Here is a 17824-nt window from a genome sequence, read left to right as displayed (position 1 = left end):
TATATTGGTATTCACTTTTAATCAGACTCCTAGTACCTCAATGCCACACTCCAGGGCACCCACAATATGCGGAGTCGTTTGGCAGGAACCTCCCATATCTCAGCTTATTGAATCTTCTCGAAGTTTGATATAAAGAAGCAAGTGAGATACTAAAGTTAAGGCTCCTTTTTGGATAAACCAATTCTCGCTTGCACCACTGACTCTTTTGGACCGGCTGACTAATAAGCTTAAAATTAAAATTTAACTTTTATTTATTCACTTAAAAAGTATGAAATAGACAAACAAACATACACATATATGTAGTGGATACTGTCTCACTTAGAGATCTCAATTCCTCAATTGAAGATTTCGGACAACTAGTGTGTCCAATTACTAGCAAGCTAATATAGTGCGTATATTTTACGCGTGCCCTTGGGTAGAGTAGCAATTTTGAATAATTCACAGGCTCTCCCTGCCAAAAACACACCAGTGGCGGTCGATTTGTATGATATATTTTTTGACCGCAACAAGTGTTTAATAAGTGCCCTACGCGTTTCACCCCCAACCACACAGGGGCTCCTCAATTTTCGCTTGCATGAGCGAACAAGCAGGTGACGCTACCCCCAGCTCGTACATTCAAGTGCAGCCTGTTTAACAGGCAGATTCATCATTGACTTGTTCAACGAGAATCGTTCAGTCTTTCACATTTAATGAATATGAAAGACTTAACAACTACTGCTTTAAATGGAACGACAAGTGAATGAGCCAACAATGATTTTTATGTCTGCATAAAATGAACGATGAGCCAGGCAGGCGATTTTTGTTTGTCGTTTAGTCGTTCGCTTTAGACTGAATGATTATCATTCACTTTTGCTTGTTTGGTTTTTTTTTCTTGAACAATAATCGTTCCATCTAAAAGCCCCCAAACTGCTGTCAAGCCTGAATTTGCAGATACATTTTGCCTTTCTGATGTTTAAATTTCAATGTTCGCACTTGTGTTTGTTGCATTTTTTTGACTTGTCTGTAATTTTTGTTCCTGTAGTTTATAATTACTGCTTAATCTTCTGCATAATTCCCCTTTCCTTTTTAGAAAAAAAAATCTAAATGAATGAATGTCATATCTAGTTGGGAGCTCCAAACCTTGAAAATACAGAGTTGTGACAAATACTTTTTCACCTTGATGATGAGAAGTATAATATTCTTCTGTTGCTTCTCAGGGCGCCGGGGTTGCTTCCTTACGAACCTTTCACAATGGTAGCAGTAAAGATGCTAAAAGAAGAAGCCTCTGCTGATATGCAGGCCGACTTCCAAAGGGAGGCAGCGCTTATGGCAGAGTTTGATCATCCCAACATTGTAAAGCTTCTAGGTAAGAAATTGCAATTTAGGAGATAACGAGGGAAATAACATGAAGCCAAGATGGTGGTCTTCTTTATTCCAAGGTCGTATTTCTAAAGGTCATCTCTGTGATGTTTTTATATTTTAACAAAGAGGCCGCATTGTCTGTAAATGAGACTGTATGAATTATCTTCAACATGCTTCTTAAGTTCAGTGATGTACATCTTTGAACCCACTTCAGACATTATTAGTCAGTTAGTTTTAATAGTGTTATTTCACCCTTGAGTTCAGTGAGACTAAATTGCAAACATCACCAAGATAAAAAAACATAAAGATTATCCGAGGACATAGTTTTTTTCAAAAACTTCTTCACTTTACAGTAGTTCATACTCACCCTTCCACACTCCCCCAACGCTGGCTTTCCGGTCACCTCTGGACTTCAGTGGAGCACCAAGACAGCGGTCCGGCATCATGGTGAGTAGACTATTTTTATATAGTTTTGGGCATGGGGGCCCAAAACTATATAAAAGTAATACCTTGGAAAAGCCATTTAAGGATAAACTGCATTTACATGGCAGACTGACTCTCGAACCCTTTCTATCCTTGCTGAATAAATAATACTTTCCTTTTTTCGAGAGTTCAGGGTATAGTTTTGTGGGCACTCACTGAGTTCTATATGCTATCTTTTGTTTGTTGTTATTTAAAGGGATCTGTTGTGTGATCAATTCCTTTAAATGGGATACCTTTCGTGCAGTGCATGGTGTCTAGAATTATAATATGCAATTTCAATACTGACTTAGACTGGTGTCACACGACTGGATTTCTATTGCGTAATCCGCAATCTTCGCCAGCCTGGACAATCTACTGTATTCCCCACACATTGAAAGAATAGAACATTCACATATTCACTCAGTTGAGCAAATAGCGATTGTGATTTCCGCAAGTGGATTTAAAATCGCAGCATGTTCTATTTTTTTGTGGAATACACATGGACGGCTTCTATTGATGTCAATGGAAGCTGTCCAACCCGCGGCCCATCCACAATTGACACTGCGGATAGGCCACGGGTACCCGCGTCATCGCCTTGCGACTGCCCAGGGAAAACAAATATTTTTTTAAAAAGTTGTACTGCGCATGACCACCTCGACCTACAGTACCACAGTCATCCACAGTACAGGAAAACAAGGTACGTTGGGTCGCTGGCAGCGGTCAGAGCCGGATCCCGCTGCGGGCTCCCGCATGTGGAATCAGACCCGTCCGTGTGAGATGGGCCTTAATCACATAATTAGGTCAATATCAGCATTACACTTTATAACAATCCTTTATCTCAGCCATCCTGCTGTCCTAGGAAATGCAGAACTAGTCTGATGACTATAATAATAATAATCTTTATTTGTATAGCGCCAACTTATTCCGCAGCGCTTTCAAGCATGGGATAAATGCAAACAATACAACAATTACATGTGAAATACAATCAGTTTGAAACAAAATGGGGTAGGGGTGATACAGGAGGTACAAGGAGGGGGGAGATAAGGCATAGGGGAACACAGTCAATATGAGAATTGCATGTGGAAATCAGTTATTAGAAAGCAAATAGGGCGTGGGTGGTAAAGAGGTGCAGGGGTAGAGGTCGTGTGCGATAGGCAAGGTGGAAGGTCTGGGGAGCCATAGGAAGGGGCGGGGGACTAGGTCAGGGGATTTGGTATGCCTCCTTGAAGAGGTGAGTTTTTAAGGTGCATTTGAAATTCGTGCATCAGGAATTGTTCGGATGCCTTGGGGTAGAGCGTTCCAAAGGATGGGTGCTGCTCTAGTGAAGTCCTGTAGGTGAGCATGTGAGGTTCGTATTACAGGGGTGTTTAGTCTGAGTGTTTTAGTGGATCAGAGTGTGTGGGTCGGGTGGTGTATGGTCTGGAGGGAGGCAATGTATGTTGGCGCAGCGCCGTGCAGAGCTTTGTGGATGAGAAATTTAAATTCAATTCTGCAGTGGATAGGCAGCCAGTGCAGCGACTGGCATAGTGCAGAGGCATCTGAGTAACGGCTGGATAAAAAAATTAGTCTAGCTACTGCATTTAGTATGGAATGGAGTGGAGCAAGTCTGGTGTAGGGAAGGTCAATGAATAGCTAGTTGCAGTAGTAGAGTCGGGAGTGGATGAGGGTGACCACGAATGTCTTTAGCATGTCCGTAGTAAGGAATGGACAGATTTTAGCAATATTTCTGAGGTGCATATGGCATGTTTTGGCCAGAGATTGGATGTGGGGGGGTAAAGGAGAGGTCATAGCCCAGCGTGACCCCAAGGCAGCAGGTATGCTGTCTGGGGGTTATGATGGTGCCAGACACTGGAATGGAGATGTTGAGGGAAGGTCGGTTGGAAGGCAGAAAGATGAGAAGGTCAGTTTTAGAGACATTAAGTTTGAGAAAAAGGGAGGACACAGTGTTAGAGACAGCTGACAGACAGTTGGTGATATTTTGGAGGAACGGTTCAGAGATCTCACTGGAAGAAGTGTATAGTTGGGTGTCATCAGCATAGAGATGGTATTGGAGGCCAAATTTGAGAATGGTTTGTCCAATTGGAGCTGTGTAGATAGAGAAAAGAAGGGGACCGAAGACCGAGCCAAGGGTACCCCGACAGCAAGAAGTGTACAGGAGACATTGAAAGAGCGTTCAGAGAGGTAGGAGGAGTACCAGGAGGGAGCAGTGTCCTTTAGGCCTATAGAGTGGAGCATAGTGAGAAGGAGGTCATGGTCAACAGTGTCAAATGCAGCAGAGAGGTCAAGGTGAATTTGTTAGGGACGCCTCTCGACTTTGCTGTCACCAGGTCATTTGATAATTTTGTGGGGGCGGTTTCGGTTGACTGTAGAGAGCAGAAACCAGAATGGAGGGGGCCAAGGAGAGAGTTGTCAGAGAGAAAACATGTGAAGCGGAAGTAGACCAGGCATTCTAGTAATTTGGAGATGAAGGGGAGCTTTGAGACTGGTCGGTAGTTGGCAGCATTAGTCGGGTCAAGGGTAGGTTTTTTAAGCAGCGGGGATATGATGGAGTGTTTAAATGTGGAGGGGAAGGTGCCAGAGGTTAGAGAGAGGTTGCAGATTGTGGTGAGGTGGGTAATGAGAGCTGGGATAAGGGACTGGAGGAGGTGAGAGGGTCGCTACCTCAGGTGGTGGGGCAAGCAGCGGACAGCAGCCTGGAGACTTCTTCCTCTGTCATTGGTTTCTAACTTTGAAAGTGAGTAGGTGCTGGGTGCAGTGCTGAGGAGGCTGGGATTGGTGCTAGCCGTGTAGTTTTCGAAGATTTCTTTTCGGATGTTGTCGATTTTTTTTTAAATAGGTGGCTAGTTCTCCAGCACTGACATTCATCATGGAGGCCTGTTCTTTGGGGCTGAGGAGGGAGTGGAAGGTGTCGAAGAGTTGTTTGGGGATGTGGGATAGTGAGGAGACAAGGGAGGTGAAATAAACTTGTTTGGTGTGGTGAAGTGCTAGGTTATCAGTTTTAAGCATGAATTTGAAGTGGAGGATGAAGCACATTTGGGACATGAGCCAAGATTGCCGTGGTCTGCAGTTTTCAGCTCGGGTCAGGGGCAGTGCCGCTTCATCTAGGGCACGGCTCAGGGTGGTGTGGTAGTGTTTAGCTGCTGGGTTAGGGCAGGGCAGGAGAGAGATAGGGGACAGGGAGCACTCAATGGTCTCGACGAACTGTTGGGTGCGGATGGACTGGAGGTTCCTAGAGATGCGATTGATAGGAGGGTCATGGGAGATGCTAGGGTGCATAATGGAGAAAGAGAGGAGGCTGTGATCTGAGAGTGGAATGGGGGAGTTATAAAGTGAGAGGCAGAGTAGAGATGGAAGAAAGATTAAATCGAGAGTGTTTCCGTATCTGTCAGTGAGGGAGTCAGAGATTTGTGATAGGCTGAGGGAAGAGGTAAGCATTAAAAGCCGGGAGGCAGATGAGGAGCTAAGGGCCGTTAGTAGGGATGTTGAAATCACTAAGGATAAGGGTTGGGATTTCACAGGATAGGAAATGGGGGAGCAAGGTGGCGAAGTGGTCTAGGAGCAGGTGAGTGCGACCTGGGGGCCGGTAAATAACTGTGACATGCAGGGACAATGAGCAGAAGAGTCTTAGGGTGTGGACTTCGAATGACTAGAAGGTTGTACAGTTCAGCGAGAGGAGAACACCTACTCCTCCGCCATGCCTGTCGTCCGATCTGGGGGTGTGAGAAAACTGCAGGCCATCATAGGACAATGCAGCGTGGGAGGTAGAATCAGACTGCTGTATCCTGGTTTTGGTGAGGGCAAGCAGGTTAAAATATTTGGTAGTTTGTTGCATGCGGATTGGGAGTTCCATAGGGCGCATTTGAATAGGGGAGAGGGGGCATTTTGGTAAGGAGCAGTACAGCGTAGGCCTGGCTTGGAGGATATATCCCCTGTGGCTAGGAGTAGCAGGGTAGGGAGGATGAGCACGTGGTTAAAGGATTTGTGTGGGTGGATGAGGTGTTTCTTGGTGGTATGGGGGGGGTTGGAGGCGTCTGAGGAAGGTGATAAGTGCATGGGAGCTGTGTATGGGTGAGGAGAGGAGGGAGGGGCTGATGTGAAGGGAGTGTTGGGGCTGGGCATAGGAAGAAAGTGTTAAGGCTTGAAAGGAGAATAGCAGTGGAGGTTGATGCAAATGAGCAAAGCTTTAGCGATAATCGTCCAGTGTAAATGGGCCTTAAGATAAGACAGAGGAGAGGGAAAATGCTATTGGGGGAGGTGATGGTGGAAAAATTACATGTGGTAACAAATAGAGACAATTCAGTTAAAATGAAGCAGTAGAACATACCATTTCACACAGATTATGACATTAAATGAAAGATTGCACGGCAGACAAGCAGAGGGGAGGCAGATCAGTCAAATTCAGATTGAATGGAGCAATGGATGAGTGGAACATACCATTTCACACTATAAAGTCAAACGACACAAAACCCTCATTATCCAATATTAATGCAGTTCTTTCTCAGTATTTGACACAATTATGGTAAGTGCCGCCAATATCTGGGATATTTCTACAGTTTATTAATTTGTTCTTTTTGATTGTACTAGTTCCTAAGAACAGACATCAGCTCGTTTAAGCTAAGCTTTCCCTTCCCTCGTTAAAAAGCTCGAACATCTCTTTTAACCACATACTTCCATAAATTCCTCTTGAGATGACATTGTACTGTATTCCTCAGTGTACAGCTCAGAACAATCTGTTCAGAATACTTCATTTGGCAGAGTGAACTTTGGCATAATTTCTGGATTTTGTAAAAAGGCCAAAGTTTAGTATTTATCAATCCTTTTACGCTCTAATCAAGATATATTTTGTTTAGTTTACAATTGCATTTGCATTTGGAACTTTAAATTGAACTTCACTGCACTGATTGAGTGGACAAAGTTCAAGAAACTATTTTTATTTCTTCCAGTTCCACCTTAGTATATTCCTAAGGACGTGTAAGTATACCATGCCTAGCAACTTCTTCTATTGCTGTCAGGGTGACCATCTTTCAAAGGGATTTTTCGAGTTATTTAATGTATATAGTTTTGGGTCCCGGGTGCCGAAAACATACTCACCACAGTGGTTTCAGCAGTCCAACGCATGACATCTAACGATCACCTGGCCAGAAGGCCCGGTGACGTCCCGTAAACCTTTCACATGGAGAAGCCCCCAGCAGGGACATCATGAGTGACATCCCTGTCAGGGTCACGGGACTGCTACAGCGCTTGTCAACAGAAGATCGGAGGGATGAGGGAGCATTGTGACAATGAGAGGTAAGTAATGTTTTTGTTTTTTTCTCTGGACCTTGCATTCCCCCATTGTCACCTGTTACCCCCTGAAAACCCCTTTAACGTGGTCATAGGAAGTCTAATTTTGTAGAATGGGCAGGAAGTCTCTTGTATACCAAACTTGATTAGGTCCTTTAGAGAATGTTGGCCACCAAAACATGCCCTCGATCATACAATAGATAACATGTTGGTTTCTTCTGAGCTCCAGAAAGTTTATTTTCTTCAATTATATTCTTCTGTATTCTCATCTTCTTGGGGCAGAATACCTGTTCTTTGTATTTCTTTCTTCTTCCAGGATACACATAGTAATTTACTGCCTTGGGTTTTCCAACCAGAGATATCTTAAGTTGACTTTAGTTGCAACTTTTGTTCTTCTTTAAAACAATCCTATTTTTATTAACCTTATTCAGAGAATAAACAAAAAGAAAAGCTTCAAAAATGAGAGGGATAACGAGAAACTACAAAAAGGAGAGGGAATGGAATATGTAATATAAACAATTAATAAGACCTGATGCAGACAATAGTAACATAGTATGCAAGGCCCAAAAAAGACATATGTCTATCCAGTTCCGCCTATCCCCCACTACCCCTATGTTGATCCAGAGGAAGGCAAAAAAACCCAATGAGATAGAAGCCAATGAAGCATGCATTTTCATAAGATAAAGTATGTTTAAAGGTGATTCTCTAAAGTAATTCTCGAAAATAAGGGGGGAAAAACAGGACAACTAGGTAACTAAATACAAGAGAATTAACTTATTGATTAGTCACAACTTTTTTAACCCCAGAATAGTATATATGGTTGCCAACAGCACTCACATTCAGCTGTATCCAGCGGGGGTGGGGAGGGAACTTGTCCAAATTAAAAAGGAAAGGTAGTAGCAACATCAAAGGTGAATTTTTAAAAAGAGAGCTTTATTCATTCCATCTTAAAAAAACGATGTTTCAGCCATAAATTGGCCTGCTTGAAAATGGCCATTTTATGGCTAAAAATGTCGCTTTTTAAGATGGGATGAATAAAGCTCTTTTTTTAAAAATTCACCATTGATGCTGCCACTAGAGATGAGCGAGTATATTCACTAAGGCACATTACTTGAGCGAGTAGTGCCTTAGCTGAGTATCTCCCTGCTCGTCTCTAAAGATTCGGGGGCCGGCGGGAGGCTGGGATCGGTGGGGGAGAGCGGGGAGGAACGGAGGGGAGATCTCCCTCTCTCCCGCCCGCTCCCCGCCGCAACTCACATGTCACCGCGCCGGCCCCCGAATCTTTAGAGACGAGTGGGGAGATACTCGGCAAAGGCACTACTCGCTCGAGTAATGTGCCTTAGCGAGTATACTCGCTCATCTCTAGCTGCCATTACCTTAACTTTTTTAACCCCTTCATCCTTTTCAATAATATCTTTGGGGTTGAGTAAATTTGCAAGCACATGTATAGGTCAAATACCTGAAACAACTAGCTTGGCATTATGAAAATGTGTGACAGCGAGAAAATTCCCAATAAACCCTGATAAATATTCAGCTGTCACCTTTATCATAATAACTCATAGGAAAAGGTCAGAGATTTGTATTGCTCTGCAATTTGATCATGCACATTCCATTGTTTGTGGTCAGCTGTCCTAGTAATCACTTTGTTATCATCGTCATTCCCCTGGAGCCGTAAACAGCAGCTGGAAATGCGTGTCTTGTATTGCTTTGGTAATTCTACAAAAAGGAGATTAGAACAAACTGCTCTCACCTAGGCTAATGGAGAATATTAAGGACAATTGTACTAGAGACGTAAAGCATGAGTGTATTATTTAATGGATAGTGAAGCAGAAGGCTTTGGTTGGAAGTGTCTGAAGCACAAAGAGCTAGAAGGAACTAAAGAGGTCAATGCACAGATTAATATTGACTAATTGTGACTTTTACTAATAGTACCTTATCCTCAGGATAGGTCTATCATTAGTTGATTGACGGGGGTCTGCCGCTCGAGAGCCCCACCTATCCTATCATCTCTGCACCCATTGTCAGTGTTGGAAGTTACTGTGAAGGCTGTTACAGAATTTTTCAAGACTGCTTCTTTAACCAAGCCTTGGTGGACTTTGAGGTATACTTGGGATCCTTGGCCTATTGGAAGATCCGATGAGACCCAAGCTTCAGCTTCACAGAAGGCATGATCTTTTCTCCAGATACTTGATTGAATTCATCTTGCCCTCCACAAGCTGAAGATTATCCAGTTCCAGAGGAAACAAAGCAGCCCCAGACCATCACTAAACCACCGCCATGCTTCAATGTAGGCAGGGTGTTCTTTTCAGAGTATGCTTTGTTCTTCCTCCTCCAGACATGCCAATGATTCATAGGCTCAAAAAGGTCCAGTTTTATTTCCGAGCTTCACAGAACATAATCCCCAAACGTCTGTGGCTTATTTGATTTGAAACATATTGGAGTCAACTTTTCTTGTGCTTTTGGCTTAGTAGAGGTGTACGTCTTGGAATTCACCATGAAGACTTTCAACATTTAGTATGGGCCTTATTGTACAAGTAGAAACCTCAGCATCTACTGCCCTTACTGACTACAGTGATCATTAAAAGTGTCATTTTATGTTGAATTTGTAGAAGCTTCTAGTTATATCAATTGTGTTGAGCAATTTAAATTGTTCCTGTTTCATTATTTTGAGCTTTTTTGCAAACATGAAAACAGCTAATAGTTTGTAAATTTAGCAAATTGAACCGAATTTGCAATGGGATTAAACCAAAGACAATGTGGCAGAAGGGAATAACCTATACAAAAGCTACTCATTGGGAAAAGGTCTAAAACTTAACCTTTAATATTTACTCGATATTGAAAACTGGGCCGATAGAACAAAACAAACAAAAATGCAAAAAACATCCCAAAGTGGCTTTGGACCTTTAATCCTCAACAGTTCTACACCACTGGGACACCAACAGAGATGGATCAATGAAAAACGTTGGCTAATATACAATTACAAATTAATATATCATCACGTCTCAGGAAAGTATAAAATGATTATATCCCTCCTAAAAAATAAAAAATGTGTAAAAAGTCCCTAAACCAAGAAATACGAATAAAGGACACCAGTTAATACCCCCTCTGAAAGAAGGCACACCAGTATAGAATCAACTGGATATATAAATATACATTAAAGGCTATATCAGATATTGATAAAAAGTCCCTTCTGTTACTCATCTAAGAACAATATAAGAAGGATGGGGAGCGATACTAGATGTCCCTGCAGTCTATGTAAATACATAGTCTGTAGATCAATAACTAAAACACTAAGCTGCACTGCCAGTATTATATTGCTCAACGTGCTTCTCTAGTGATAGAAACTAGATCATCAATAGCACTGTCCCTATTTCAAAATGAAGCAGCCCTCTATATTAGGTCTCATAAATACAGCTGTACCCCGAGGCCCTGATAATAGACACACAGTGGTAGAACTAACAACGGACTAAGTTAGAGAAACCCTGGTATCCGAATGTTGTAGAAGTATAGAGCATTAGAAGTCCTTAGCCACTTTGGGGTGGTTTTTGTCATTTTTGTTTGTGTGTTCTATTGGGCCCAGTTTTTAATATTTAGTGAATAATAAAGGTTAAGTTTTAGGGGTTTCTCCATATAGTATAGTTTGAAATGGGGATTGAATCATTTTGATTGCAACTGTAAACATAGGGAATAAGTATAGTCTATGAAGTAGCACTGACAGTGTCTTCCTTTGCTTCCTTTCAGGTGTGTGTGCTGTTGGAAAACCAATGTGTCTACTTTTTGAATATATGGCTCATGGAGACTTAAATGAATACTTGAGACATAGATCACCAAGAGCTTTAAGCAGCTTAAGTCACAGTAGTCTTGCTACTAGAGTAAGACTCTCAGACCTCAACCCGGCACCACTGTCTTGCACTGACCAGCTCCACATTGCCCGCCAGATATCAGCAGGGATGGCCTACCTCTCAGAGCGGAAGTTTGTCCATCGGGACCTGGCCACCAGGAACTGTTTGGTGGGTGAAAACATGGTGGTTAAAATAGCTGATTTTGGTCTTTCTAGGAACATATACTCAGCAGATTACTACAAAGCAAATGAAAATGATGCCATACCAATCCGTTGGATGCCTCCTGAGTCCATATTTTACAACCGCTATACAACAGAGTCTGACGTTTGGGCTTACGGCGTTGTCTTGTGGGAAATATTCTCTTACGGCATGCAACCTTATTACGGCATGGCTCACGAAGAAGTCATATATTTTGTTAGAGATGGTAATATTTTGTCATGCCCTGAAAACTGTCCACTAGAATTATACAATCTTATGCGTCTATGTTGGAGCAAGATGCCTACTGATCGTCCAAGTTTTGCGTGTATTCACCGCATTCTGGAACGCATGTATGACAGAGCTGACTCCGCTCAAGTTTGAGGGATATATCATTCAGTGTGACATTGCAACTTGATATATCCTTTGAAAATAGACCTTGCATTTCTACAGAACATGGCTTGTGTTATATGGAAGCAAGGAATGGCTTAAACCCATTCATGGACAAACAATGGTCCTACAGCACCAGCAGTTGAGTGGATATTATCCCTAAACGTTTGCTTAGTGGAGAAAAAACTGTAAAATATTTATTTAATTTTAAAAAAGTGAATGAAAATGAGAGCAAAGCAGCTTTCCGAAGTGTTCTAACATTATCAATGACTAACAACATGCAAATGAACATGTGGCTCTGAAGGACATTTACATTAATGAATACATTTCATTGGAGACATGTCAAGTAGCTCCATAATAATAATAGCAAAATCTAGTGCACGTCTATCATGTTTTTCATCACTGAAGGTTTACAGGAACAAAACTAAGTTGCTTGTTTAGCCAAATCTTCTACAATACATCATTCATTCCGAAATTCGTGGATTTACTAAGCCTTGTGAATCAAAACAGATCAAAGATAGCATTGTATAAGCTCATAAACCCGCGGCTGACTTCTTCTAGGATTAGCACCACTCTTGTCTATGGGATGTGTCTGGTAGTCAGATGATTATGGCTAGGCTGTCATACCAGGAACAACCCATGGACAAGAGTGGAGCTGTTTCTAAAAGAAAGCAGCCATGTTTTTCTAATCTAATACAACTCCTTTAAGAATGAACTATAGATTACTTGCAGTAGCTTAGGGTGATGTATTTTAATGAAAGAATCTGGAGATCTTTCTAAATCTTTAAATAGCAGCTTATTGACTACAATATACAAAAGCATCCTAAGGTTATTATATTACATGATATGTAAGAAGCTTACCACAAATGTACAACACTTACCATCCTTGCCTCTTCCCATCACATTCAACCATCTGTGTCTTCACTCCTGCCCCTTTATAGTCACATCTTAAAGAGTATCTATTACCAATTTTCGAGAATGTAATCGGTATAAGTTTATGATACTTTCACTTGTGGACATTTAGTTTGTTGATCTCTTCAACTTTTTTTAGGGTTCGTTAGGACCATTTTTAAGTGCCTTTCACACACTTGATCAGTCTGAATGGTTGGCTTTTGTTCGAATAAGTCTAAATACGGGAGCCACAGTGAAAGCTCTGACTGATCAGATATTGAAGAGTTTGTCAAGTGACATGATCAACCAATCAGTGGCTAAGTCATGTGTTTTAAGAGTGCTGGACAAGGGAAGAGCTCTAATGGATTTTCATGACCAGTTACAGTACTGTGGAAAAGTTTTAGGCAGGTGTAACAAAAAATGCTGGAAAGTAAGAATTCTTTCAAAAATACAAGTGTAATTTTTTTTCTCAATTAACAAAATGCAAAGGGAATGATCAAAAGAGAAATCTAAATCAAATCAATATTTGGTGTGACCGTCCATGGCCTTTAGAACAGCATCGATTCTTCTAGGTACCTGTACTACATTTTGAAGGAACTCGAGATCTTGGGAAAATAACCACAGATCTTTTGTGGATGTACACTTGCTCAAATCTTCTGGTCTCTTCATTTAATCCCACAGAGACTGTATGATGATGAGATCAGGGCTCTGTGTGGCCAAATCATCACTTCCAGGACTCCTTGTTCTTCTTTATGCTGAAGGCAGTTCTTAATGACGTTGGTTTTATGTTTGGGGTCGTTGTCCTGCTGCAGAATACATTTGGAGTCAATCAGATTCTTTCTATTTTTCGTAAGCATTCTTACGTTGCAGTATTTTATCCACACCTGCCTAAAACATTTAGGGTACATGCACACAGGCGTTTTAAAAGTTGCGTCCAAGATTCTCGGGCGCAATTTGCCTTGGACATATATTGAACATCCTATCCTTGTGCTGTTCGATGTGCTGAACACCGCACGTTGACATGTGCTATTCTTGTCCGAAAATTGGATGAGAATAGGACTTACCTCAATTTTTTTTAGTATTGGTGACATTTTAGTCTGTATTATAATCTCATGATGTAGTTTCCATTTCTTATGGTCATATTTAGCAGATCATTTCATTTCATAGTGAGAACTATTGTTCTATATTAACTGGACAGTAATATTATAAGAATTTACTGTATTTTATTTCAATTTTTGCAATTTTTATTTCAGCTCATTTGAGACTTTGTCACTTTTAACAATCATTTTTTAATAAACAGTTGTAATGACATGAAATGCATTTTGCCATTATTACTTTATTCTCTGTTAATATTTCAGCCACAGTACTTATTCTGCAATAATAATTTTGTTGTATGTAACCAATTGCAATAATAAAATATATCTTAAAGGAATGCTGAAATACCAGGGGTGAAAGGTTTAAAGAGGACCCATGTCCTTTTTAGTATATATTAGTATGTATAATAAAACAGTTCTGAGGCATCTTTTCTTAAAAGTCTGCACTGTGCCGTCCCTCGGTCATTCCTGCTACAAATGTATATGTAAAATACCAACTGGATGTTTCCATTCTCCTTGTCAGTAGGATGTGTCCATACACAGTCTAACATTGTGAATGAGTGTTAACTAGAGATAAGCGAGCACGCTCCGATAAGGCAGTTACTCGAGCGAGCCTCGCTCTTCTCGAATAACTGCATTCTCGTCCGAGCAGGCTCAGGGGGACGGCGGGGGGTGAGCAGGGGGCGGCGGGGGGAAGAAAGAGAGATCTCCCCCCACCGCCGCCCCGCCCCCAAGCCTGCTCAGATGAGAATGCAGTTACTCGAGAAGAGCGAGGCTCACTCGAGTAACTACCTTATCTGAGCAGGCTCGCTCATCTCTAGTGTTAAACCCTTTTATATATGATAGGATGTCCTTGGAGCCACAAAGGCTTCCAATTATACACCCGGCTTGGAGACACCACTAGCACCCCCCAAAAGGCCATCCGGGATCCCTTCCCTGGCCTTACCCAAAGCACCAGACCCAACCACAAAAACATAAAAAGGAGAGGGAGTCTTGAAAATGAGGTTGTACCCACCAAACTCCCTCCACCCAATATAAAAATCCCCCTTCAAGAACGCCCCACCTGCCACAGGCTGCTATGACAGGAAAGAAACACATTTCCCATAAACCACCCTATCTACTGTAATCTATAACCTTGCTATACTGATTTTACTAGCACTTAATCCTCTCTAAAAAGGGGAAGGTGGGTGAGATGCTCTTTTACTTCTTCTCCCTAAAATGGCGCTCCTGCTCAACCCCGCCCCCTAATTACCATATCCCGATCTCCACCCATCCCTCTTTTCCCCTTGTTCATCCCCAATTCCCCCCTTTTCCATCCAACTCTGCCTCAACACTTTCCTCTACGCCTGATCCCTAGCCACCCTGTCATGTAGGGCCTCCCCTTAGGGCCCCCTGGGCCCCTGATCAATAGCTTGAGGTTATATATGTATGGAAAATTGGTAAATTGAGCCAAAGCAACCAAAATGTCAACCACCCACCCCTCCCCACCAAAAATATATGATTAAAGAAAAGTATGCACCTAATACAGTAACACTGAAACAACATTGGATCCCCACAAGAGTTATGTCACCCCTCGTTCACACGTTTTGCTACAAATAAGTAATCAAAATATATTAGGCTTCTACTAAAAGAACAGTGTGGCTAAAAACTTGCTCTTTAGTGGCCTTTAAAGACTACCTAATGAATATGTGCAATGGTAAGCTATTCTTTTATGTTCTATTTTATATACATGCAAAAGTCTCTGTTGTAATTATATTTTCTTTCTAATGACTAGCAAATATCTATTTTAAGAGGGGAATTAGCCAACAAAAGTGCTGAAGACACAAATATGTGTTTACTCTCTAAGTCAATTTAATTAATAGACACTTTGAGTAAAACGGGTGTGTTAAAATGTCTTTAACAATGTAAAAAGGGTGCATAACAAAGATACATGATTGTAAAATCTTACAGCCACACTCAATAAATACTTGCTTTCTTTGGCAGACTAGAATTGTTTAGAAGCGCTCCAACACAAATCTATTCTCTTAAATGGCCACGACAGCAAAAACACATTTGCCATTCCTGCCCCCCTTACCTGATTGTCTATCAGAGTCTGAATGTCTGCTATGTACACTACTGATCAAAAGTTTTAGAACACCTCTAGTTTTCCAGTGCTTATTGATATTTACATGGTTTAATGGCCCAAATGTACTTTGAAATGAAAGCATAGAACAAATGAGGAAGTTAAGATGAATAAAAATAATCCATTACCTTTGTTTAAGCAAATTAAATCTAAATTTTTGCCTCTTCAAAGTAGCCCTTCTAGCCAATATAACAGCTTTATACCATTGAAGCATTCTTTCTAAAATTGTATTCAGATATTGTTCAGAAATTTCTTCCCAACATTGTTGCAGAAGTTCCCACAAATGTGCTGCACTGGTAGATTGCTTTGCTTTCTTCCTTCTGTCCAGTTCACCCCAAACAAGCTCAATGGGGTTTAAGTCTGGAGATTGTGCAGGCCATTCCATTCTGTGAAGCCTACTGGTTTCTTGTCTTCATAAGTAGTTTTGAGGCCAGTTTCACATCTGCGTTGGAATCTGTCACAGATCCATCTCAAAGTACCAGAAGAGAAAGCACTGCATGCAGCTTAGCGGAAACCGAACAGACTTCATTATAGTCAATGGGGTCTGTTTAGCGTTGCTCAGTTCGGTCCTGAGGCGGAGCTGTTTGGCTGCGTGGATTCCCCTTCCCTGCTCCCTGAACTAAGCAGGAAACCAGGTGTGAAACCACCCTTACATAACCTAGAATTATGTTTTGGATCATTGTCTTGCTGTAATATGAACTCCTGACCAACTAGGTGGACAGCAGAGAGTATTGCATAGCAAATCAAAATACTGTAGTAGCCCTTTTTTTGCTATGTGCAAGTTGCCAACTCAGGATCTAGCAAAGAAGCCCTAGACCAAGCTTCCTCCTGCGTGTTTGTCAGTTGGTGTCACACTCAGGAGCCATCGCTTCACCTACTTGATGGCGTACAAAAACCCTGCATGATGTACCAAAGATGTCAAATTTTGATTCATTAGTCCATAAGATCTTCTTTCACTCTTCAATAGTCCACTGGGGTGCCGCTTGGCCCAGGGAAGTGGGTTTTTTAAATTTTGAAATCTTACTAGTGCTTTCTTACTGATACTCAACCTGTCAAACCTGCAATCTCCTCTTCACAGTTGAAATAGAAACTTGCTTTGAGGGGCTGATCACACAAACTGTTGACTCTCATCAACTCTTATCTGATTTTGTAGTGGCCTCTGGTCTGTCAGACCTCTTGCTGTCAGAGTTTTTCCCAGTTTTCAAGTGCTTTTTGATGGTACAGCAAACTGTACTGACTGCCTCCTTGGCTTTCTTGGAAATTTCTCTGTAGGGCAGACCTACACTTCTACAGGTTATATTTGTCTGTTTCTTTGGTTAATTGTCTTTTTCTTACCATTATGATAGCAATATGCTCTGTCCTGAAAAGCAAAACTGTCTGAATCTTGCGGTAGAACATGTAGTAATGCAGTCTGTTCCAACACTGGTTATATAGAAACTGAGGGTTTGAAAGTAATCTACAAAAGTTGAGACACCGGTAGGAATTGTTTACATCCTATGTCAAACCATAATTTGCTTTCTGTGCTGTAGAACAGCTGTCCTTGATGTGTTCTCTGAAAAAAGCCCTATGGTTATCATAAATTCAGACTACTCATGCATTTCAGGTTAAAATTTTATAATATTTTTATGGTTTTAACTTACTTTTGAATCTTTTAATGATTTTACATTATGTGCTGGACTTGAACTGTGCTAATGTCAAAAATAACCGGAAAAATTGAGGTTCTAAAACTTTTGGCCGTTAGTGTATATTGCACTCACTTCCATAGAGTGCAGCCCTGCAGTCTGATACATATCAGACACCATCTTTAGATTTCTCGCCCTTCTGTAGTGCTAGCAATTCCATAATGCATCAGTACAGCATCTCATAACCAGCAAAAGGCAGTACCATCTCTGCCTGCTGGCATGACACTGTAAGTAATAATAACTTCTATATTCTCCTAAATAAGCTAAAGACCAGTTTATAACCATATGAGAGCTTTTAATCATCAGCAGTAGAGATGAGCGAACACCAAAATGTTCGGGTGTTCGTTATTCGGAACAAACTTCCCGCGATGCTCGAGGGTTCGTTTCGAACAACGAACCCCATTGAAGTCAATGGGCGACCAGAGCATTTTTGTATTTCGCCGATGCTCGCTAAGGTTTTCATGTGTGAAAATCTGGGCAATTCAACAAAGTGATGGGAATGACACAAAAAATAGGGCAGGC

The 17824-nt window shown here is 41.4% G+C and overlaps 1 protein-coding gene across 1 annotated transcript in view; it reads left to right on the top strand.

Moving 5' to 3' along the window:
- Positions 1 to 13699, top strand: part of MUSK (muscle associated receptor tyrosine kinase) — a 136310-nt gene extending 122611 nt beyond the window's left edge. The window contains exons 16-17 of the mRNA XM_066604382.1: positions 1197 to 1345; positions 10828 to 13699. Of these exons, the coding sequence (XP_066460479.1) occupies positions 1197 to 1345; positions 10828 to 11507 (829 nt within the window). The 3' untranslated portion in view covers positions 11508 to 13699. The remainder of the gene's footprint in view (positions 1 to 1196; positions 1346 to 10827) is intronic.
- Positions 13700 to 17824: the final 4125 nt, after the last annotated feature.

The sequence above is a fragment of the Eleutherodactylus coqui genome, chromosome 5 (assembly GCF_035609145.1).
Source record: "Eleutherodactylus coqui strain aEleCoq1 chromosome 5, aEleCoq1.hap1, whole genome shotgun sequence".
Classification (NCBI taxonomy): Eukaryota; Metazoa; Chordata; class Amphibia; order Anura; family Eleutherodactylidae; genus Eleutherodactylus; species Eleutherodactylus coqui.
This window is presented reverse-complemented; position numbering and strand designations above follow the sequence as displayed.